A 24,316-nucleotide genomic window follows, 5' to 3' on the forward strand; every position below is an offset into this window, starting at 1 on the left:
TTTTTTTTTTTATCCTGACTACTTCTTTCTTAGACCCAACGGAAAACAAAAGCCTTTCATAATTTTGATTGTTATAATTTCTGTCACATAATAACGCATCTGGTCTTCTTCCTGGGTGACTAACTCCTTTTTTTCTTCTGCTTGTTTCCTTGTTCTATTCGTGTTGACTTGGGATCTACCTCATCCTCCTGTAGAATTGGTGTCCAGATGAATAATCATTGCCTACATATATCTGCTCACAGACAGTGGGTCTCTTATTCATTCATTCATTCCTATTTTGGCTGTGTTTGTGAGTTTTCAGAGCTGCTGCCTTTAACCGGCCTGGGTTGGGTGGAGTTTGGTGCTGTTTTTCCTTTCGCGAAGGATGAACTCACCATCACCGGCTCCTTATTGGATATGCTTAATGACTCTCTAATTTAGGAATTATTTCCTGAACACCTACGATGTGCATGGCCTGTGCCGGGTCCTGTGAGAGATATAGTGAAGGTTTGTACCCTCTAGGGAGTTACAGACTCCAGGAGTAGAGAAAACACCACACGAAGCTATAAATTCTTCTGGCTAGTCCTCTTTCAGTGTGATCTCCATGAATGGCAACAGCATCAATCCAACTGCACGAGTCAGAACGGTGGGATCACCTGAGACCTCCTTCTCATACCCATCCGATCCATTATGAAGCTCTACCCCTTTTACCTCCTGCATTAGCTTACTGACTTCATCTTCACTGATGCCATCATGACCCAAACAGACGAGTGAAAGGGCCTCTAGACGGCCCCAGGGGCTCTTGTCCCACTGCCAGTCATTCTCTGTATTTCAGTCAGTTCCGTGTTTAACATATAAATCAGATCATCTCACTCCATCCCGAAAATCACAAAGCACTTCCCACGGCTTCCAGGATTGGGTTATCTGTGGACATGTCAGCACCACCCTCTTCCTTCTATGCTATTTGTCGATTTCCGGGGGCTCGCAGCCTGGACACTACATTTCCATAGGCTTCTGGTTTACCGTAGGTTCTCACCCTAGAGCTGCAAAGTGACGGAGAGAAGACAGCCCTGCTTGGCATTTGTGGGTGAGTCTGGGGATGGCGGCAGATGGCTACAATGAGGTTTGGCCAGCAGCTTTCAGGATCTCACAAAAATTTGGGACAGACCGGCCTCACAGAGAAAGGGTATAATTCAAGAACCAGAAGTCCCTCAAGCCGTTTTAGGAACAGATGATCTCGATGGTCCTCGATGGCATTCTCAGACATTATGGTCAATTCACCTCTTCTCTGGAATGAGCAAGCGTGAAGCTTGCCAACCAGTCGTCATACTCTCTATGCTCTGATTTTGGTTGGCTTTGGTTCTGTTTACTCACAGCTCCTGAGGCCTCTGTTTGCTCATTTTCCTACGTCATGTCAGCCTTTGCTTTCACTCTCTTCGCACCCCCTTCCCATGGTCCTCTGATTGTGTTCTCGGAGAAGAGACACCGGTTAGCCCAGGCGATCGCTCTCATGTCTGTGTGAGCAGACTTAGTAGCACTTCTCTCAAACTTCATTTCTTTCTCTGTAAAATGGGGATGATATCCCTTACCTGCCTTGCAGAGCCGCTCGGAGAATCTGAATAGTTCGCTTGTGTGTAGTGCCTGACCACTATGCCCACCTCTGTTAATTCCTTCCTTCCCTTCGCTCAAGTCCATGCAGAGAGCCTTTCTCTGGATAAGCAGCACCGCAGGTACTTAACATGTATTTACTACATGTTAATAAAAACTGTGTGTGTGTGGAGAGAGAGAGAGGAAGGGAGACAGAAGCATTTACATAATACATAGCCAGTTATTTGAAATTGGATATTCAGAAAAAGAATGCAGATGCAAAATAAAAACTTGGAGCAAATGCCATTGTTCAGTATCTTGCCCCTCTTCAAATATCTGCTATTTTATTATATTCTCAAGCCTAAGACAGTCTCAGCTTTCCATTCCTGGGTCTCATACCAAGTTCTACCAAAACAATGGAATAAATCTTTCACATGCTTATCTGGAAGGCTCTCCTTCCATTCCCCTCCCTTGTGTTTATTCTCTGGCCCACCATGTCCCACTTACTCCAGTGCTGTTATTGACAAAAGCAAACACAAAATCTACACACGGTTTGTATCAACATTTGGTAAAGAGGCTACAAAGAGGTTGGCTGGAGGGAGAAAATACAAATGTTTTTTGAATCCGTCTAACTTGCTTGTTTGTTATACTTACAACGTAAATATTCATAGACAACAACGTAAATATTCATAGACATTCCGGTTATGACCTGTTTCCAAATCTAGAACTATCTGAAACAAAAACCAAACAAAAAATACCCCAAGTGCTTGAGCTGTGCGGTAGGGAAAACAACAGCACAGGCTAAAAATTGGACCTGGGTTTGAGTCCTGTCTCTGCTACTTAATACGAAGCAGTTAGGCATTTCTAAGCCTGGGAGGCGAAGCATAATGAAACAGATAAGAAATGTACGTTAGCAGCATTAATGCTGCAGAAACCAGAACGATTTTATGGTACTTGTCTGCATACTTAGGAGGGGTCCAAAGGACAAACATGCCCAAGAAATGTGGGATACGTGTGTGTAGCAACAGCCCCCAGGGGGACAGTCTGAAGGAGGAAGGGAGGAGAAAGGAGCCCAAAGGACCACAGCCTACAAGCAGAGAATGTGCAGAGGCTCGAGGTCTGGCCAGAGACCAGATAGGAGGCAAATGTAGGGTTGTTTCTCTTAAGAAAAGGAGCATGCCGTTGTCTGTTCCACGCCCAGGATCTAATTATGGCATTGCAGGTAGATGGTTGCAAGCTAAGGTAGGAGGCAGTCGTCTTGAACGTAGGTAATTACCTGGTTTTAATACTTCAAATAAATTTCTCTGCTTAATGAATTATATATAAAACATCAGAAACCTGATGGGGATACATAACAATCTGCTACCATAGCTACCTTTTAGAAAAGAGGAAAAAGAAAGATATTGCATGGCATTCTTAGTGTATATGCTAACTACCAAATGGATCAGTAAGAGTTAAAGAAGGGATATGTATAGTATGGGAATTTCTTTGCTTCCCCGGAGTTGGCTGGGGGGGTGGGGTAACTGAGGCTGGAAGTTACCTGGGGGGGGGCAACTTATCCTTGGAAGCATTAACTAACTGTGAGAAATAATTATCCAAAATTTCTTTCTGTAAAAGAAGACCTTCACAACCTCGGGCCTGGCTTGAAAACAGTGATCAGGAGCTACTCTTGCCGGGTGTCAGTCTCTTACAATGTTGTTTGTACTCTTCAAACATTGGTACTGAGCATATGGTAGGTGATACCAATTCATACATCCTTTGCTCAATAACCCCTTGAGCTATGCCCCATTGGCTTCTAACTTTAAGGATGAAAGCAATGGTAGGATGTTAACGTTCTGCTAATTGTATTTTGGGCAATGAGCAAAAAATCAACTCATCATCGCTTTAGTATATATGACCTTGTATCGTCCTTGTTGCTTATGTGATGATCTTGCCCCTGACTATAACTACTGGTTCCTTAAGGAAGGTCAGCATAGGCTTCAGGAGACCATAACCAGGCCCAGATGCTCCAGTGTCCACTGACTGGCTGTGCAGCTTTCCGTAAAGTGCTTACCCTCCCTGGGCTGTGTTTGTAAAGCTAGGGAATTGCAGGAGAAGACTGGCAAAGCTCCCCCCGACTCTGTGCTCCATGGTATCACAAAGGGCACAATCACTCTTGCTCAAGTTTACTCTCTTTCACAGCCCTGAGCTTAGAGGACTCTCACAGGACAGCTCTTGAACTGTTAAGGAAATCACCTGTGCTCATGGGCTTCCATCTCCTGGTGCTGACAAACTTCAGTCTTTGCTTCTATAAAGAAGTCCCCCAGGGGCGCCTGGGTGGCTCAGTGGGTTAAGCAACTACCTTTGGCTCAGGTCATGATCCCGGAATCCTGGGATCGAGTCTCACATTGGGCTCCCAGATCTGTAGGAAGTCTGCTTCTCCCTCTGACCTTCTCCCTTTTCATGCTCTCTCTCATGTTCTCTCTCTTTCTCAAATAAGTAAATTAAAAAAAAAAAAATTCTGCAGGGCACCTGGGTGGCTCAGCCAGTTAAGCCTCCCAGTCTTGATTTTGGCTTAGGTCATGATCTCAGGGTTAGGAGATTGAGCCCAGCTCCAGGTTCCACACTGGGTGTGGAGCCTGCTTAAGATTCTCTCTCTTCCGGGGCCCTGGGTGGCTCGGTGGGTTAAGCCTCTGCTTTCAGCTCAGGTCGTGGTCTCAGGGTCCTGGGATTGAGCCCCGCATTGGGCTCTCTGCTCAGCAGGGAGCCTGCTTCTCCCTCTCTCTGCCTGCCTCTCTGCCTACTTGTGATCTCTCTCTCTGTCAAATAAATAAATAAAATCTTAAAAAAAAAAAAAAGAGTCTCTCTCTTCCTCTCCCTCTGCCCCTGCCTCCACTCACTCTTTCTTTAAAAAAAAAAAAAAAAAAAAAAAATCTCTCCTGAAAGTGAAATTTGACATAAGACTATGATCGTTAGAGACAATCATCACCAGGTATGACCAAGTGACAGCTCCCAGTCACAGTACTGCCTGGCCCATATTTCATTTTAATCTTTGACTAATTCTGTGCAACTATAATTAATATTCCCATTTTACAGGTGAGAAAACACACTACTTTGCTGGGAAATGTATTAGACCTTTATTAGACTTCCATTTGCTACTCCTGGAGAAAAAGATTTCCCTAGATTTATCCTAGATAAATCTTAGATTTCCAGGATAAGTCAAAAGTTACTTACTAAAAGTAATAAATGCTGCTAGGAATCCAACATTCGAATTAATACAACAAACACCACACAATCCTCATGTATATGTTTTGAGCAGAATTAAAGATAGCCTGCATGTATCAAAGGACGTTCCTGATTTGTGAAGCTAAGCACACAGTGTGATGGTTGCTTCCATCATACTGGCACAAGGGCTCTGGGGTCATACTACGAGGTATAGATACTGTCATCTCCATGCTATTGTCATATTTACATGCAAAGAATTCTAGTTTTCCTAGGGAAGAATCACTTGCGCAGGGTTAAGGCTTCAGGGAAAAACAGACTGACAGAGTTTCTCCTTTTCCTCAGAAGTGAGGCTTGACTCTGTGTGCATGCCTACTGGGAAGCTTTATCTCTAGAAGGCTAACTGGGGGGCAAGGGAGGTGATGTGGGGATGGCAGAAAAGGACTGGGAAAGGGATAGGGTCAGAAGTACAGATAGGGCAGGCTTCAGCATCCGCTGGTTGTAGGGTCTGAGACCTGTAAAGGGACAGCATTGGCTGACTAGAGGGATTATGGGTTCAGGAAAAGTAGGACACCCTAGCGTGTTGAAAAACTTGCTCTCAACAGCTGATCATATACAGTAGCCATCAGATCCAGGTGGCTATTTCCGTTTAAATTATTAAAATTACGTAAAATTTAAAATTCAGTTCTTCTGCCAACATGTCCTGTGGCTAGCAGCTAAGGTCTTGGAAAGCACAGATTCATTTCCATAATTGCAGGCAAGTTCTATTACACAGCATTGCTTTAGAATCTAGATTGCTTGAGAGAGCAACACTGAAAACTCTTGAAGCTTAATGATTACCAGGGAAGTCTATACTGCAGAGTGGTTACAAGCACCACAATCCTCTACCTAAACTTTCTACCCTCAGATCCTGGGCCCAAGCTCTGCTAGCTCCGTGACTTTGGGCGAGTGACTAACCACTCCGTGCCTTTATTTCCTCATCTGTAAAATGGGGATGATAGTTGTGCAACGTTCCCAAGGTGGTCGTGAAGATTAACGGGGTGAATGTCTGCTAGGCACTTGTAAGAGTTTCCAACACATAGTAAGTGCTGTGTCAGTGTTAGCCCTTCATGTTACTAGTTTCACAGTAAAACAGCCTTCTGTCATTTTGTACCTTTTACTGGGCAATAGACACAAACTGATTCACATAATCCTTTGTAGAGCTCCGTTCCCTGTGAGCCAAATCTTTGGGGGATGGGCTCGAACACTCTCTCGTCAGTATGCATATGACCCAGAGGTACATGCTGCTCCTTACTTGTACAACAGGATGTCAGCAGCCTGGAGCACTGGGTATGTGAGCAGGCCTACGGTCCCACCATGCTTCTGTGTGGCAACCTTCGCCTGGGTGGTGAAAAGAGAGGAGGGAAAGAAATCAGCTGTGAATCTAATGATACCACTATGTTAAGCAATCTTTAAAGCTACCGTACTACCATTATATCTCAGTTCCTTCTAGCAACACTGAAAGCCATGTGACTGCAGGGTTCCTGCTGCAGGCTGAGGCAGGAATAAGGGAAATCCACTTCACTACTGCCCCTGGAAGGGGTTCCACACTGCCACTATTTCTGATGCATTTAATTAAAGCCCAGGGAGAAGTGTCTCTAGGTTCCAAATCAGAGAAACTCCATTATTAATTAATTTGACAAGTTAACATCGAAAGCTATATTGTTATAACCGTGGAAACCTCTTGAGAAGTCCCCCACTGTGCTGACAAAAATGTCATGGCACCCCAAAAACACACTTAAAAAAAAAAACACCAAAATACCAACAGTCATGGGATTTAAAAAATGAAACAAAGAGAAATTTTAATCGAACCAATTCTGAATTAGTCTTGATGTTCCCTCACTCAGGTACAAACTTAACTCTTCTGGTTAATTCTAGTATTTTCCGGCTTACAGCAATGAATGCTATAGGTCACTCAAAGGAAATTTGAAAGTTTGAACCCAGAATTCCTTCAGTACATCTCTTTATTGCAATGTCCATGATAAAGCCCAGTTTGCAATCTTGGGATAAAGATAATAAAAGTTTAGTTTGACCATGAGCAAATGGAAGAAGAACCCAATTTTTAAAAAGTGCTACTGCATTAAATTTATAGTCTTTTTATATTAGAATATTTTTATATTAGAATACTTGAAATTACAAAGGAAGGGGGGAGATGTGGAGAGCATTAATATTTATTGAGTGCCTGTTATATGCCCCAGATGCCTCCCATATCTGTGTTACCCCCTGTGGAATCCTGCAAATAACCATGAACTTGGTAGCCCAGATCCCACCTTTCTACTCTACTATTCCCCTCCAATCAAAACCAAGCTCTTAGATGCTCCTACAGTATCGAGACCCCTCCTTCTGATCACTTTTCACACTTCCTGATTGCTTGTGCAATTGTCTCTGCCCAAAGAGACCACAAGCCTCATGAAAGTGGCTACTTCCATCTGTCCTGCTGATGGCTGTACCTCCAGCCCTAGTGTGGTATGAGACTTGTAGAAGACATCGCCAATATTTGCTAATGAAGGGATGACCAGAGAAGGCAGTTACATGCTTTAGGATAAGGTTGGCATTTGAAATCCATGTTTTTACCCACAAATAAAATATCACAGTGGGCACCTAGGTGGCTCAGTCAGTAGAGGGACCCACTCCTGCTTTTGGCTCAGGTCATGATCTCAGGATATGAGATGGAGCCCTGCTTTGCCTCTGGGCTCAGCAGGGAGTCTGCTTCTCTCTCTCTCTTCCCCTTTCTCTCGCCCCTCCCCCTGCTCATGCTCTGTCTCTCTAAAAAAATAATAAATAATTCGAAAAAAAAAAAAAGAAATCACAGGCTGGTGGAAAGGCTTCCCGAGAATATAGGTTTCCCCCGCTACCTAAAACTTCTCATTACACCACTTTGCTTTTCCAAAAGACTGACATTAGTGCCCACTTTCAGTAACTGAAAGAAAACGGAAGAGGATTTTGGCCTTTATGAAATGGTACTTGCTTCTTGGCTCTATTCCATTTTGGCTTATGAAAGGTTTCCTAGGGATGCTCAAGTTTTGGACAGTGGGGGGAAACCTGAGTTCAGGCATTCTCTAGTCACGTGTTATCAGCAGGTCCTCAGACATGATTTTAAAGTGGGAGCAATTCCCATTGAACTAGTATTCAGTTCTTCTGAAAAGGATTTTGGTATTCAACTTAGAGTATTTCGAGAAAATGAGAATGTCTTGGCTGAAACCAAAATACGGTAGAGAACATGACAGCATTTTGTTTGTAATCCCTGGCAGGTAATGACTCTGCAGCTTTACCCCTTAACCTCTTATTTCGGCACAGTCACTTTAAAGCTCTTGTTTCTCTCTGTGATGGATCTGGAGGCTTCTGAACCAGCTTTTGAAGAAACCAACGGCCCTGAAAATATGCTGGAGAGAAGTCTGAAACTGAAATTCAGTGTTGACGCACTTGGGGGCTACCTACCCTCAGGTTATCCAATTGCAAAAATAAATGGAAATGAAGTACTATGAATTATCCAATTTATCTTTCTCAGTCGAACTTCCTAGAAAAAGTACAGCCTGAATTTTTCTGTGGGTTTGAACTGTTGCCTGGACTCAACTTGTTTAAATGTTAAATAAAATATGCTGTTCCTTCTCCCCACAGTGAAAATATTTAAGCCTTACTGCCAGCTAATTACATGGGGATGGCAGGCAGCTTCAGGGTGCAGTAATCCAGAAATTGCGACTGTTTGTTAATTATAATGTGGTAGGTCCAAGGTCATTAGCAAATCTATTCAAAGGTCACTCTGATTTGTCCTACACAGATAAAATCAAACAGTTTAAAATGTGGATATTTTTATCCTGTTTTTAAATTGGAATCCTGGTGAACCCTCTTACTTTGCATTTACTACCCTGAGGCAGAGAAACTAAGATGCTGTTCAGGCTACTGGTGAGTGACAGACCAGGGAGGCCAGTAAACTCAGGATTCCCAGAGCAGAACACGAAAATAAACAGAAGGAAAAAAAAACAAAAACAAAAACCAGTCACAATGGGGACTTTGAATTTCTTTTTGTTTATTAATCAGATAGTCGGCATTTACCTTCCACTGGTGTAAATGCTGTAACCGGGGTAATCTGACCATGCAGGTAAGGATCCAACTTAATTGTGTGTGTTCAGACACCTAAAGAAATAAAACAGGACATTAGCGAAGGCAGTCAATGGTTTCTTACATATAAGGCAAGACTCAACAGACAACTGCTCTTACCTCAAGTGGCTGATATCACCCCAAATCAAGGTGATTTATAAAAAAATGACAGGCAAAGGGGACTGATTCTATAAGGCATGGAATTTTGGATGCAGAAGAAAATTTTAAAACTAACCAATACAATTACTATTCTAGGACTAAAATCTTCTTCCCAACATCCCTAGCAAATGGCTGAGCAGACTCTGCTTCAATCTCCTCAGGGAAGGGGTCTCATTTTGTCCTGAGGCATCTATTCCAGCTTTAAAAAGCCAAGGTAGGGGTGCCTGGGTGGCTCAGTCAGTTAAGTATCTGCCTTCATCTCAGGTCGCGATACCAGGGCCCTGGGATGGAGCCCCACATTGGGCTTCCTGCTCAGTGGGAAGTCTGTTTCTCCCTCTCCCACTCCCCCTGTTTGTGTTCCCTCTCTTGCTGTGTCTCTCTCTGTCAAGTAAATAAAATATTTTTTTAAAAGTATAAAAAAAGAAAAAGCCAAGGTTATTAACACACGCACACATGCGCGCATTCACACACACACAGACACACACACACATACACACACACACACACATTCAAGTCCTCTCTAAATAATTTCTAAATATATGAAAGCCACTCTAATAGCTCACATGTAAATAGTAGAGAAAGGTACTGGCCTTAAAATTAATGACTAAATCTTCTAGACCTGCAGTAATTTCCAATTTAGGAATCACTTTATCATCCTATAGAGTGTTTTGTTTTGTATTGTTTTTCAGTTCCTATTTCTTCTCTCCCTTTTTTTCTTTTCTTTCTTTCTTCCCCATCCCCCCCTTCTCTTCTTCCTCTGCTTCCTCCTCCTCCTCTTTCTTCCTCTTCTTTTTAAAAGGAGATCTAGTCAACAAGGAAATAGAACCTTTTCTCAATCTGTTTTAACCAAATTTAATCAAGCAACCAAATCTGGCAACAGAGAGGATGATTCTTGGGTCCAGGCCAGGTTCGAACTGATGACCTAGAATTTAAGGGCTATGTATTTCATTTCTAGACTCTGGGGATCCCAAGCCCATCATCCATCGTGGCGTTTTTGTGTGTGTGTCCATATGATTTCCTTAAAACGCAGAGACTGTTGCCAACTCTGAAAAGTGGCCCCAAATGTGTTCTTTGTGGGTTTTGCAAAGGGAACATAAAGGAACGGAGCCGAGTCAGCCCAGGCCTATTTTACTAGCAAGGAATCACCATCTGGTGTAAGATAGTTTCTCATTTTTTGACTCGAGTCGCGGAGAGGGAAGAGTTGTTTTTCACATGTTTGACAAGGAATTGCTTTTAAAGTTTTGCAAGTCCCTGGGCTGACTCTGTCATCTTTCTTCCAAGAGGCATTTGGGTTTCATTGAGAGCAGCATTGTCCATTCAAATTGCTAACTGCTGCTGTAAACAAACAGCTATCAGACCCAAATAGTTACCCTGGATGGAAGCAAGAGGATTATAGTTGCTTCCAATCATCAAGCAAAACACATTTCCACTAGAACTAATAAAACAAGAGTTATTTTTTTGTCATGAAAAAAGCAGGAGAAAAATTTTTCTCTTCTTTACTGAATTAGGAAAAGGAATGAAAATATAGAAAATAACCACACATACGCAGAAAGAAAGAGACAAAATGACTCCTTCCCTTCAACTCCGGCTTACGTGCTCAGTTTCGGTGAAATGCAAGAAACTACCGTCATGTCTTCATGAAATCAAGTATTTTCCTTGGAGTAGCTTTTTATTTGAACATAGAGAATGATACTTTTTTAATATTCTGCAGAGATCTTCTTGGTATTTCCAAATAAGGGGGCATGAAACTAATCCAAATTATTCTTATGCAGAGAAAGGTAGGTAAAAAGGCAAATGTAACATTCATAATTTATTGTTAATAATTATATAAGAAGGGATAGTATACTTCAGGATTTGGCTCTCTTAATTTATCCATATTCATGATAATTGTTTGTTAAGGTTCAGATTTCTATCTGGGGAAAAGTGAAAATGGTATCTAAATATAGTTAAACTGACTAAATGTTGCAAAACAAACAAAAAAAACCATAGGATCTGTTTTAGCCACAGGGGGGACAAAAAAAAGCATGGAATATAGAAGGTGGCTTGTTGACCACCCACAAACAAGTTAGCAGTGACCGAAGATTCTGACTCCCTAACTAGACCAAGTAAAGACATACACAACCTTCAGCTGTAGGCAGCTTTGCCTGGTTGGTTCACTGCAGTAAAGCAGTCTGGAACCGTGCTTAATAAATATTTGCTGAGGGGCGCCTGGGTGGCTCAGTGGGTTAAGCCGCTGCCTTCGGCTCAGGTCATGATCTCAGGGTCCTGAGATCGAGTCCCGCATCGGGCGCTCTGCTCAGCAGGGAGCCTGCTTTCCTCTCTCTCTCTCTGCCTGCCTCTCTGCCTACTTGTGATCTCTGTCAAATAAATAAAATCTTTAAAAATAAATAAATAAATAAATAAATAAACAAATATTTGCTGAATGTATGGACAATATCAAAGGCTGCAGGAAGAAAGGTAAGGACTGAAAAGAATCCATTCGATTTAGCCACAGACATTTAAAAAAAAAAGATTTTATTTATTTATTAGAGAGAGAGAGAGCTTGAATGGGGTGGAGGGTGATGGGGCGGGGAGGGGCAGAGGGAGAGGAAGAAGCAGTCTCCCAGCTGAGCAGGGAGCATGACTCAGGACTCGATTCCAGGACCCCAGGATCACAACCTGAGATGAAGGCAGACGCTTAACCCACTGAGCCACCCAGGTGCTCTAACAACAGACTTGGTGATCCAGGCACTCCAGGGGAGTGACTGGGAGATAAGCTAAATTATAGGGGGTGGACTGAAGTGTGACAGGATACGAAGACTGATACACAAGAAGTACAGCAGAGCATTTCAGAGCTCTGCCTTTGGAATGAGGCTGTCTGAATCGGAATGCTAATTCTGCCATCTATGAGCTGGGTGACCCTGTGTAAGTGACTTTGCGCTGTGCCCTAGTTTTCTCACTTATAAAATGAGGTTAACAATAGTATCCACCCGGCAGTGCTTAGAATGGTACCTAGCCCACAGCAAGCAATCAATAAATGGTGGTTATTATTCTAGATAACTTTTAGAAAGGCTTCTGTTTTAACTTTCTATTTTGAGATAATTGTAGATTCATGTATAGCTATAAGAAATAATACAGTGCAATCCAATATACCTTCACCCAATCTCCCCCAATGGCAAGATCTTGCATAAAAACTATTCTATAATATCACAACCAGGAAATTGAATTGGATACAATCCATCTGCCCCGGTTAGATTTCACCAGTGTTACATGTGCTCATTGTGTGGGTGTATTTAGTTCCATGCAATTTTATCACATACGTAAGGTATCTTTTTTTTTTTTTTTTCCAGGAAGGAGAGAGATGGGAATAACTAGTAGGGGTTAGAGAATAAAAAAAACGTATTTTGTTTTTTAAGGTGGGATAGACCTACTTTCTATAAGATGTCTTCCACTGAAGTAGGGGGAGGGGAAATAAATACAGACGAGGATTTATCTTATGAGACAGGAGTGGAGAGCAGAAGTTGGAGAACTTCATATCTAATAGGCGCTGTTATCTCTGAAAAGAGAGCAGATGGGTGAATAGAAACAAATAGGATGAGAAATATACCCAATGGAATTGCTAGGTTTGATAGGACAGAAGAAAAAATCTTCTGGAATTGAATTATGTAAGGCTTGATGTTTGGTGGATGCTTTTGAGGACAGTTGAGTAATATTCCATTGTATACACAGTGACTAACACAACATAATAAAAAAAATAGAGTTTAAGACTTAAAAAAAGAGAAAGAGGACAGTTGTTCAAAATATACACTCTTGGGAAAGCACTGCTGATCTTTAAGGGAGACGAAAATGTTCTGCATAAATCATAGGTTTTTAAAAAAAATTGCAGGAAAAAATTAAATCAGTTGGTTGCATTTGATTTCCTTGAGTCAGCATAAAATCCTAATGGGATCCAAAAAGTACTAACATAAAGCAAAAAATATTGATATATTAAATTACCACAAATTTAATAACTTCTCTTTATCAAACACCATCATTTAAAGAGGAAAAAGGCAAGTCACAGAGTGGAAGGAGATATTTGTAAACTCATACAGAATATATTGGTATACAGAATACATAAAGAATTCCTACAAACTGGGGCATCTGGGTGGCTCAGTCGGTTAAGGATCTGACTTCAGCTCAGGTCATGATCTCGGGTTCCTGAGATTGAGCCCGGCATTTAGCCCCACATGGAGCTGCTCGTCAGGCTCCATGATCAGTGGGGAGTCTGCTTATAACTCTCCTTCTCCCCTCAGCTCATGCTCTCTCTCTCTCTCCCACAAATAAAATCTTTTTTTAAATTTTTATTTATTTATTTAACAGAGAGAGAGAAAGATCACAAGTTGGCAGAGAGGCAGGCAGAGAGAGAGAGGGGGAAGCAGGCTCCCTGCTGAGCAGAGAGCCCCATGTGGGGCTCGATCCGATAACTCTGAGATCACAACCTGAGCCGGAGGCAGAGGCTTAACCCACTGAGCCATCCAGGTGCCCATCTCATAAATAAAATCTTTAAGGAAAAAAAAATTCTTACAAATTTATTAGAAAAAAAAGCAGATAACACCATGAAAATGGGCCAAATGCATTAAGTTCAAATTAAAGTCATAATGTGATACCATAAAGAATGATTAAAATGAAAAACAATACCAAGTGTGGCAAGGATATTGAGTAAATGTAACACTTACACACTACTGCGAGAATGTAAATTGGTATACCAACGTTGAAAACTGACTGTATCCACAAACATTTAACATTCATTTAACAAATGCCCCAGGTGTTTCATTTCTAGGTATCTATCTAACAAAAACGTGCACATATACACAAAGATATATGTGCAAGAATTCATTGTAACAACTCCAGATTGTAAGCAATCCAAATGTCCACCCAAGTAGAAGAGATAAATTGTGGCCTATTCATACAATGGAAAACTAGAGCAATGAGGATGAATTTCATAAACATAATGTTGAGTGAAAGAAGCCAGACACAAAAAAAGTATATACTAAATAATTCAAATTAGACCAAGTTTAAAAACAGGTTATCTTGGAGGAAGGGGTAGTTAGTGACTGGAAAGGGGCATGAAGAACTTTCTGGGTACAAGTTCACAGTGTGTTCAATTTAAGAAAATAGAATAAAAGGCTAGTAAATCTAACTACATTTGGTCTCAAATAAAAAAAAAAATTTTTTTTTTCATGTTTAAAACAACCTGGAGGGCCCTCCGGAATGGCAGAGTAACAAGCTCTGAAAATCGACTCCTTCATAAAAGCAACGAGAAAAGTAGCAAAAAATGTCAAAGGCAGTTTTTACAGAACTCTGGGAAATTAACAAAAGGCCTACCATAATGTGAAGAGTACTTCTTTAAGAAAAATATTGGAAACTCAGAAGCAACAGCCTTTTGTGGCATTTTTTTTTTAAAGATTTTATTTATTTATTTGACAGACAGAGATCACAAGTAGGCAGAGAGGCAGGCAGAGAGAGAGGAGGAAGCAGGCTTCCCGCTGAGCAGAGAGCCCCATGCGGGGCTCGATGCGGGGCTCGATGCGGGGCTCAATCCCAGGACCCTGGGATCATGACCTGAGCCGAAGGCAGAGGCTTTAACCCACTGAGCCACCCAGGCGCCCCCTTTTGTGGCATTTTAACTCACCATCATCCCATCATCCTTGCCCATGCCTGGGATAGCTATGTAAAGCAGCCTAGCAGGCCATTAGAAAGGGAAGGCTGGGTTTGGAGCTTCTCAAAAAAACCATTCTCATCTGCAGAGAACTGTCACTACTCGAGCTGACAGCTCCGTAGAAAAACCCCATTTGCAGAGTGTGTTGTTAACTGACCTCACTTAGAGCACACTTGGTGGGAAAAACCCTATCCACAGGACATTTTCCAGAAGTAATCAGCAGCAGTGATTTTATATTGCAGCTGCCTGAGGTGTTGATACCAGGAGAGGAAGGTCAGGGGCTAGCCAAAAACTTAAAGGAAAAAACTAAGAAATGATATGCCCATTGGGTGCTTTGGAAAAACCGGACATATTCGTGGGCCATCGAAGAGGACACATACATGTCTGAGGCTATGCACGTGGCCAGGAGAGACCCGAGAAGACCCTAATCTTTCACCTCTGGTTCACCTTGAGGCCCTGTGTAAACCTCTCAGCAAAGGGTCAAAAATATAGGATTGAGGGGCACATGATGGCTCAGAGGGGTTAAGTGTCTGCCTTCGGCTCAGGTCATGATCTCAGGGTCCTGGAATCAAGCTCCGCATTAGGCTTCCTGCTCAGCAGGGAGTCTGCTTCTCCCTCTCCCTCTGCCCCTCCTCCCTGCTTGTGATCTCTCTTTCTCAAATAAATAAATAAAATAAAATAAAATTTTTTTTTTTAAATATAGGATCAAAAGGCATTTAGAAAAGTCTGAACACTAAGCTAACCCAACAGACTGCAGCAGCCAGACACAGCCAGACGCGACAGCAAAGACACTTTGTATAATTTCTGCAGGAAAGTCACTAACCAAAAAAGAACCCTAAGTGTATGTGGGGTTTCACTAGTGAATTCCTACAAACATTTAAAAAATAGATACCAATTTTTCATAATCTCTTCCAGAAAATTAAAAAAAAAAAAAAAAAAAAAAGGATGGCATGCTTCCCTACTTAACCAGAGAGGCCAGTATTACCTTGATAACAAAGCGAGGCAAAGGCATGACAACAAAAGATAGCTACAGACCAATAAATCCTTAACAAAATACTAATAAACCAAATGCGTGAACATATATAAAGAATTATATACAGCATGATCAAATGGGATTTATTCCAGAAATGCAAGCTTAGTTTAACAGCCAAGAATCAGTCAGTGTAGTAGTACAGTAGTCTAACAATGCACTATTGATATAAGGATAGAATATGTAGATCAACAGAGTGGAACTGAGAATCCAGAAATAAATCCATCCATCCACAGTCAATCCATTTTCTCTCTTACTTATTTGAGAGAGAGAGAGACAGAGATAGCAACAGAGGGCACAAGCAGGGAGAGGGAGAAGCAAACTCCCCGCTGAGCAGGGAGCCAGATGTGGGACTCGATCTCAGGACCCTGGCATCATGAGCCAAGCCGAAGGCAGATGCTTAACTGACTTAGCCACCCAGGTGCCCCTAGTCAATCCATTTTCAGCAAGGGTGCCAAGACAGTTCAATGGGGGAAGGGTCAATCTTTCAACAAATGGTGGTGAGGTAAGTGAATATCTACACGCACATATTTACATGTAGAAGGATGATGCTGGACCAGACCCCAACCTCTCACCATTTATAAAAAGTAACTCAAAATGGGTCACAGACATAAATGTATAAACTATATTATAGTATATTATATTATAGTATAAACTATAAAATGCTTAGAAAAAAACATAGAAGTAAATTTCCATGACCTTGGTTTAAGCAACAGTATGTTAAATATGACACCAAAAGTACAAGCAACAAAAGAAAAAAAAATTAACAAATTAGACTTCATCAAAATGAAAAAACTTTTTTGTGTTTCAAAGGGCACCATCAAGAAAGTGAAAGTCAATTCACAAAATGGAGAAGATACTTGCAAATCCTACTCATCTCATGAAGGAACTGTATCCTGAATATTAAAAAACCCTTTTTAAAAAAAATATTTTATTTATTTATCAGATAGACAGAGAGCATGAACAGGGGAAATGGCAGGCAGAGGGAGAAGCAGGCTCCCCACTGAGCAAGGAGCTGGATGCAGGACTCAATCCCAGGACCCTGGAACAAAGATCTGGGCTGAAGGCAGACACAACTGACAGGGCCATCCAGGCACCCCTAAAAAAAAAAAAAAAAAAAAAAAAAAAACTTATAACTCAACAATTAAAGAGAGGGCACGTATTGCATGGAGCACTGGGTGTGGTGCATAAACAATGAATCTTGGAACACTGAAAAAAAATTAAATTTAAAAAAATCGAGTGCTCATGTGAAAATAACATAAAAAGCTGAACGATTCTGGGTGTTATGTGTAATAAATGTTCAATAAATATTTTGATGAATTTCACTGAGAAAAAAATAAATTAAAAAAAAGAGAAAGAAAGCCAATTAAAATGAGCAAAGGATTTGAAAAGACATTTCTCCAAAGAAGTTATACAAATAACCAATAAGCCTACGAAAAGATGCTCAACATCATTAGTCATTAGGAAAATAGAAATCAAAACCATATTGAGATCCCATTTCACACTCACCCGAATAGCTAAAAAAAAAAAAAAAAAAAAAAAAAAAAAAAAAAAAAAAAAAAGACAGACAATAACAAGGTTTGGGAAGGGAACGGAGAACTTGGAATTCCTATACACTGGTGGTGGAACCCTCATACAAAGTGATGCGGCCACTTTCAAAACAGTTTAACAGTCCTTCAAAATGGTAAATACAGAGTCACCATAGACCCAGCAATTTCACTCCTGGTGTATACCAAGATAACTGAAAACATACAAAAAACGTTACACAGATGTTCATGGCAGCATTATTCATGATAGCTAAAATCGGAAATAACCCAAATGTCCATTGACTGATGAACAAATGAACAAAATGTGGTCTATATATACAACGATAAAAACAAATGAAATACTGATAACCCTAAAACATGGATAAACACTGAACACGTTATGGGAAATGAAAGAAGCCAATCACAAAAGAACACATGCTATATGATTCCATCTGTAGGAAGTGTTCAGAAAAGGCAAATCCACAGGGGACAAAGGAGATCAGTGCCTGCCAGGGAGTGGGTAGAGAAGGCAAAGGTTTGTTTCCGGAGTGACGAAAGTGTTCTAAAATCGATTTTGGTGAAAGATGCACCACTCTGTGAATATACTAAAAGCCAGTACATTTACAATCTAGGTGAGTGAATTGTATGATATAATCTCAATAAAGAGTTTCAATAACTATCCCAGGGCATTTCATCACAACTATGCCTTGAGACATCAGCAATTAATTATTCGGTGGCAATAAAGGTAACATCGTTTCAGGATTTTCTGATCTTTAGCATGATCTCTATTTTCCTCCACGTGTGAATTACTGGTCCTCAAGGCAAAGTCGACTCCCCATCCTTTCAAATCGGTTAGTGGGGAAAATGGCTTCACGTCAATAAAGAAAGATAAAGACAGTGGAGCTGCCACCGCGATGAGACTCCCCTCGTATCAGCCCATTCCAGTGAGGCTTTCACCTCCACCACTCCACGGCAACCGGGCACCACTGCCAGCAAGGGTAGTGGCTAGGATAAAGCATTAATATTATATTCGTGTCAATCAACATGTTAGTATTGTCTTAATACTGCAGACACCCAGGTTTTTGTCCTTGATTTCTTACTGCTATTCTTTTCTCCACTCACCCGTTTTGCACTTTCATCTCTTATCATGGCTTTAGATACAATCACAGCTTTAAATACACTCTATATTACGGATGAGTTTTAAATTTATAACCCCGGCCAGACCTCTTTGCTCAACTCCAGATTCATATATCCAACGATCGATGGAGCATCTTTACGTAGATACCTAGTGGACACCTCAAACTTAACACACCCCAAATTGAATTCCCACTCCTCCACTCTGAACCTGCTCTGTCCATGCTTGTCATCTCTGTTGGTGGCAACTCCATCCTTGCAGTTACTTAGGCAAAAACTTTGAAGACATTCTCACGTCTCTTTTTCTCTCACACTCCACGTTGAATCCAGCTGCAAATCTTGCTAATTCTACCTTCAAAAGTTACTCAGAATCGTACCGCTTTTTACCACCTCCCCCAGCACGCTGGCCCAGGCACCGTCCACCCTTACCTGAATCACTGTAATAACTTGCTAACTGGGCTCCTTGTTTACACTGACTTTTCATACAGTCTATTCTCAACCTAGCAGCGGAAGTGATCCTTTAAATATGTAGATCATGTGACTTCTCTGGTCAAAACCCTGCACTTCTTACCTCCTCTAAGTAAAATCCAAAAGACTTACAATGGCCTGTCCAACCAAGCATGATCATCTCCTCCCATCCAACCCTGTGATATCTGTGGTTCCAATAGTCCAACCCTCCCTCCTTGCTCCCTCTCCTCCAGCCATGCTGGCCTCCTTGTGTGCCCTCAACACACTAGACACGTTCTCACCTTACGGCCTTTGCACTGGCTCTTTCTGTGGTTCAGATTCTCCTCCCCTGGATATCCACTGGTTAACTCCTTCACCTTGTCTTTGCTCAAATACCATCTTAGTAAGGGGCTTTACCCAGACCACACTGTTTAAACTAACAATCTGTTTCCCTCAACGGCACTCCTAATATCCTTTAATTTTTTTTCTGTATTACCTATCACCATATGTTTGGCTAATTTATTATAGTTATTATTTATACTGTGTTACCCCAACAGAATGTAAGTACCACGATGGCAAAGATTTTTGTCTCTTTTCTTCACTGTTACAATGTGAGTACCTAGCAGAGTATCCAAGACACAGTAAATGTCTAATAAATTTTGTTAAATGAATGCATGAATGATATTAAAGATTTATTAATAGGGAAATGTTTAAAGTTTTCAGAAAAGTTTAAAGAAATGTTTAAAGTATTTAAAGTGTGGCATATTTATATAATAGCATACTACACAACACATAAAAGAAATGAGCTAGATTTATATGCATAAACATGAGATCACAAAAACACACTGCTGTATAAAAAAAGAAAACTGCTAAAAGGTAATCCAATATGGCATGACTTATATAATTTTTTTTAAAACCACAGAAATGAAAATATTATATATTATTCATGAGATTATATGTGTAAAAAGTATCACAAATTGGCTAGACTGATATACACCAAATCCACAATTTTGGTTGCCTGGGGAGGTGAGAAAAGAGACGTAGGGAGGAGGGGTACAGGTAGTAGGCACAGGGAGTGGAGGGAAGGATTAAAGAGGCCTTCTCCTTCTTAATTATTTTTTATTATAATTATTTTAATATAAGAAAGTCAAGCAAATATGACAAAATGTTAACAATATTCACCCCTGCTGTTGGGAACATGAGTGTTTATTATATCATTCTCTGTTTTTGCTGCATTTAAAATTTTTTTCTCAAAAATACCTAATTAACAAAAAGAGTATGGAATATCATGATTCCCAAAACTATAGCTGCTAGATATCAATCAAACCCACTCAAGCAATTAGCTGGTTCAGTAAATACTGGATCAGTGTCTAAGATACCTTCAGTGTCCCTTACAACTTCACTACTTCCCATATAAACATTATCTTCCCAGGAGTCATGTCCTATAAATTTTGGTTAGAACACTTGGGAGACTACGCAGACTCACAAGTTCCCATTTATCATATCTTCTTGAAACGAACGATTTCATGCTCGGTTATTTTTATTGGACTCTTATCATCCCCATGACAAATCCCCTTAACAGAACCTTGCTTGGGGATCCGATCTTAATTAAAAGAATTGTTATAAATAACAACCTCTTTTCTACTATCAGTATTTATGCTTGCAATGAATATCTCTGTGTACATATTTGGATTTTTCTATACTTCTTCTTAGCTTTTATCAGCCTGATGTTAAAAGTCACACCCATCTAAATTCTATTGCTTATTGTGTATGCATGTGTATGTGTACGTATGTTTTTGAAAACTCTATTGCATTATATTAGTCAGCTATTTCTAAGCAACGTTGAGTAACAAATAACTCCAAATATAAATGGCTTACAGTAATGGTTTCTTTCTCATACACATTACATATTGGTAGCTGTAGGCTGGCTACAACACTGCTTTATATCTCATTCCAAGACCCAAACCAAAGGAGTTCTCCCTCCCAGAACATGCAATTCTTGAGCTAGAGGAAAAGAGCAGCATTTAGAACAAACACGGAATTGCTTTTAAACATTCTGCTTAGGCACTGTGTACAAAACACTCTCTCACTTTCCACTGGCTAAATCAAGTCCTAGGGACAAGCCCAACGTCAGTGGGATATGAAGAGACACTTCTCCCATAAGATGCCCTCATAGCCGCACGGCAATGGATGAGGACACGTAATCCTCCTACGTGGGGGTTAGCAAATTAATGCTCACGGGCCAAATGTGGCGTGTGGATTGTTTTCATTCAGCCCATGTGTTTTACATTTTTTATTATTTTATTTTATCGATTTACTAACATATAATGCATTATTTGTTTCCGTTATTTACATTTTTAAAGGGTAGTCAAATAAAAGAGAGAGATAGAAGGAGAAGGCAAAAGAGGCATTAGAGAAGAAGAGGGGGTGGTGATAGAGACTGAATGTGGTCTGCAAAGCCTAAAATAGTTACTATCTATGCCTTTCCACAAAAGGGTGGCTGATCCCTGTTCTTACAGGAAATGAACATGGATAATTAAAATAATCACAGTCTACTAGAAAGCAACTCCCAAAACTAGCAACCTTGAGGAAGGAGAAGAGAACTACTCTGTACAGAATTTGATGGCAGACAGTTTTTTTTTTTTTTTTTAATTTTATTTATTTATTTGACAGACAGAGATCACAAGTAGGCAGAGAGGCAGGCAGACAGAGGGCGGGAAGCAGGCTCCCTGCTGAGCAGAGAGCCCCAATGTGGGGCTCCATCCCAGGACCCTGAGACCATGACCTGAGCTGAAGGCAGAGGCTTACCTCACTGAGCCACTCAGGCACCCCTCACCTCAAATTATTTTTTAAAAAAGGTTGGAGGTAAAGCTCGTCCGAGGTAAAAAGGAAAGCTCTAGGTTCAGATATGTTAAAGTTGAGAGAAAGAGATGTCTAGAGGATAGATGTCTAGATGTCTAGAGGAGTGCAAGTCTAGAATTAAGGAGAAAGGTCGGGGCTAGTGACAAAAGTCAGGAAAGAAAATGGCTGAAACTTATGGAAGGTGGTAAGACTTCAGGAAGGTGGGATACATAGATAGATTTTTATCTCAGGACAGAAATTCTGAGGAACTAAAGAAGAGGAGTCAATAAAGGAAACAAATGAACTCTCAGAGAAGTAGAAGAAAAATGCATTACTGTTGCATCATTGAAGTCAAGAGAAAATCCTAACAGGAAGAAGCGGTCAATATATAAATGATCAGAGAAATGAAGAAGTTTAAGAATTAAGAAGAGACTAAGCCCAGGTTAAGAGGTCACATGGCCCTTCCTTAAAAACACAAGCACTTAGTTGTGTTCTTAATCCTGTGACAGAACACAAAGAAGTAGGAAATATGTTTGTAGGGGCTCCTGGCTGGCTCAGTCCTTGGAACCTGCCCCTCTTGATCTCGAGGTTGTTAAGTTCAAGTCACACAGTGGGTGTACAAATTATTTAAAAATAAAATCTTAAAAAAAGAAAATACATTTGTAAAAGATGGCTCTCCCTAGGTATTTTTTGTTTGTTTTGATTTGGATAAATAATGTTTAGACAAGGAAAGACATCAATTTCAAAACAAACAAAAATAATGAAAATCTTACATTATAAGATGGTTTTCATATTCTTATTTAAGCTCTTTTTAGTTCTTGACTAAAATTTCTTGATATTCTTGGCAATTAAAGTTCCTTCAATCTAATTCAATCTAATTCAAAGCACTCTCCTAAGTAAATTTCTCTCTTTCATATTTTCCTTGGAGTGGGGTCAAAAGTTGCAACACTTGGTTTCATAGTGCTTCTGGTTGGTTTAAAATCTGTAATATTTGGGGGCACCTGGGTGGCTCAGTCAGTTAAGCATCTGCCTTCAGCTCAGGTCATGATCTCAGGGTCTCAGGGTCCTGAGATCGAGCCCCGCATTGGGCTCCATGCTCAGTAAGGAGTCTGCTTCTTCCTCTGCCCTTCCTTGTGCTCTCTCGCTCTCTCTGTCTCTAATAAATAAATAAATTAAATAAATAAATAAATAAAATAAATAAATTTTACTTTTAAAAAAATACTAAATTTTAGTAAGGCTATAAAGCAGCCCAAACTCTCATACATTTCTGGCAAGAGTATAAAATGGCAATTTCTTACAAAATTAAACATACACTTACCAAATGACCCAATAATTCCAGTCCTAGGTATTTACCCATGAGAAATTAAGACATTGTCTACAAAATGACTTGTACATAAATGTTCATAGTATTTCAGCTATAATAGCCTGAATAACCCCAAACATCCATCAACTGGTGAGTAGATAGACAGTTATAGAATATTCAGCCACTGGAATACTATTCAACAATAAAAAAGGAGTTTGTAACAACACAAAGGAGTCTCAGAAGTATTATGTTGATAGACGCCAAGCACAGAAGAGTTCATATTATATAATTCTATTTATATGATATCCTAGAACAGGCAGAACAAGTCCATAATAACAGAAAACAGATCAGTGGTCTCCAGGAGCAGGGGTGAGGGATTGACTGCAAAAGGCCATGAGGGAAATTTGGGGGGACATTGAAAGGTTCTCTGTCTTGATAGGTGTGATGATTACACATGTGTGTGGATTTGTCAAAACTCAATGGACTGAGCAGCTAAAATAGGTCCATCTTACTGTGTGTAAATTATGCCTCATCAAAGTTGATGTAATGTTTTAAAAAATTTTTAAGTAACTAAGCACTTAGGATGTTGTTATTATCAAGTAGCTAAAATACTATGAGCTTTTGTGTACAAGTCATTTTGTAGACAATGTCTTAATTTTTCATGGGTAAATACCTAGGACTGGAATTATTGGGTCATTTGATAAGTATATGTTTAATTTTGTAAGAAATTGCCATTTTATACTCTTGCCAGCAATGTATGAGAGTTTGAGCTGCTTTATAGCCTCACTAAAATTTAGTACTGCCAGTATTTTTAATTTTAGTCATTAAACTAGGTGAAATGGTTTATCCCTTTGGTTTTATTTTGCATTTCTCTGATGACCATGATGTTGAACTTTTCATGTGCTTACTTCTTTATTTGTGAAATGTCTGTTCAAATATAGTGACCAATTACAAAATTAGGCTGTCTTATTATATTATTGAGATAAGAGTTCTGTATAATTTGGACACAAAGCTTTATCAGATGTATGTGTTACACATATTTTCCCTTTATGGCTCACCTATGCATCTTCTTAATGGGGCCTTTTAAAGAATAGAAGCTTTATCTTTTCATGAAGTCAAATGTATCATTTTCTTTGAAGTTAAATGTTTTTTGTATACTTTCTAAGAAATCTTTGCCTACCCTCAAAGTCTGGAAGATTTCCACCCCCCTCCGATTTCCTCTAGAAGTTTTACAGTTTTCACTTTCATATTTAGATACATGGTAGTTTTCAGTTGATTTGTTGCGAATGGTGTTA

General features: G+C 40.2%; 1 protein-coding gene across 1 annotated transcript in view; it reads right to left on the reverse strand.

Moving 5' to 3' along the window:
• Positions 1-24,316, reverse strand: part of WARS2 (tryptophanyl tRNA synthetase 2, mitochondrial) — a 96,398-nt gene that overhangs the window by 9,719 nt on the left and 62,363 nt on the right. The window contains exons 3-4 of the mRNA XM_044239016.1: positions 8,860-8,940; positions 6,062-6,147 (exon numbers count right to left, since the gene is read on the reverse strand). Coding sequence (XP_044094951.1) covers positions 6,062-6,147; positions 8,860-8,940 — 167 coding nt within the window. The remainder of the gene's footprint in view (positions 1-6,061; positions 6,148-8,859; positions 8,941-24,316) is intronic.

This window comes from Neovison vison, chromosome 2 (assembly GCF_020171115.1).
Source record: "Neovison vison isolate M4711 chromosome 2, ASM_NN_V1, whole genome shotgun sequence".
In the NCBI taxonomy this organism is placed as follows: domain Eukaryota; kingdom Metazoa; phylum Chordata; class Mammalia; order Carnivora; family Mustelidae; genus Neogale; species Neogale vison.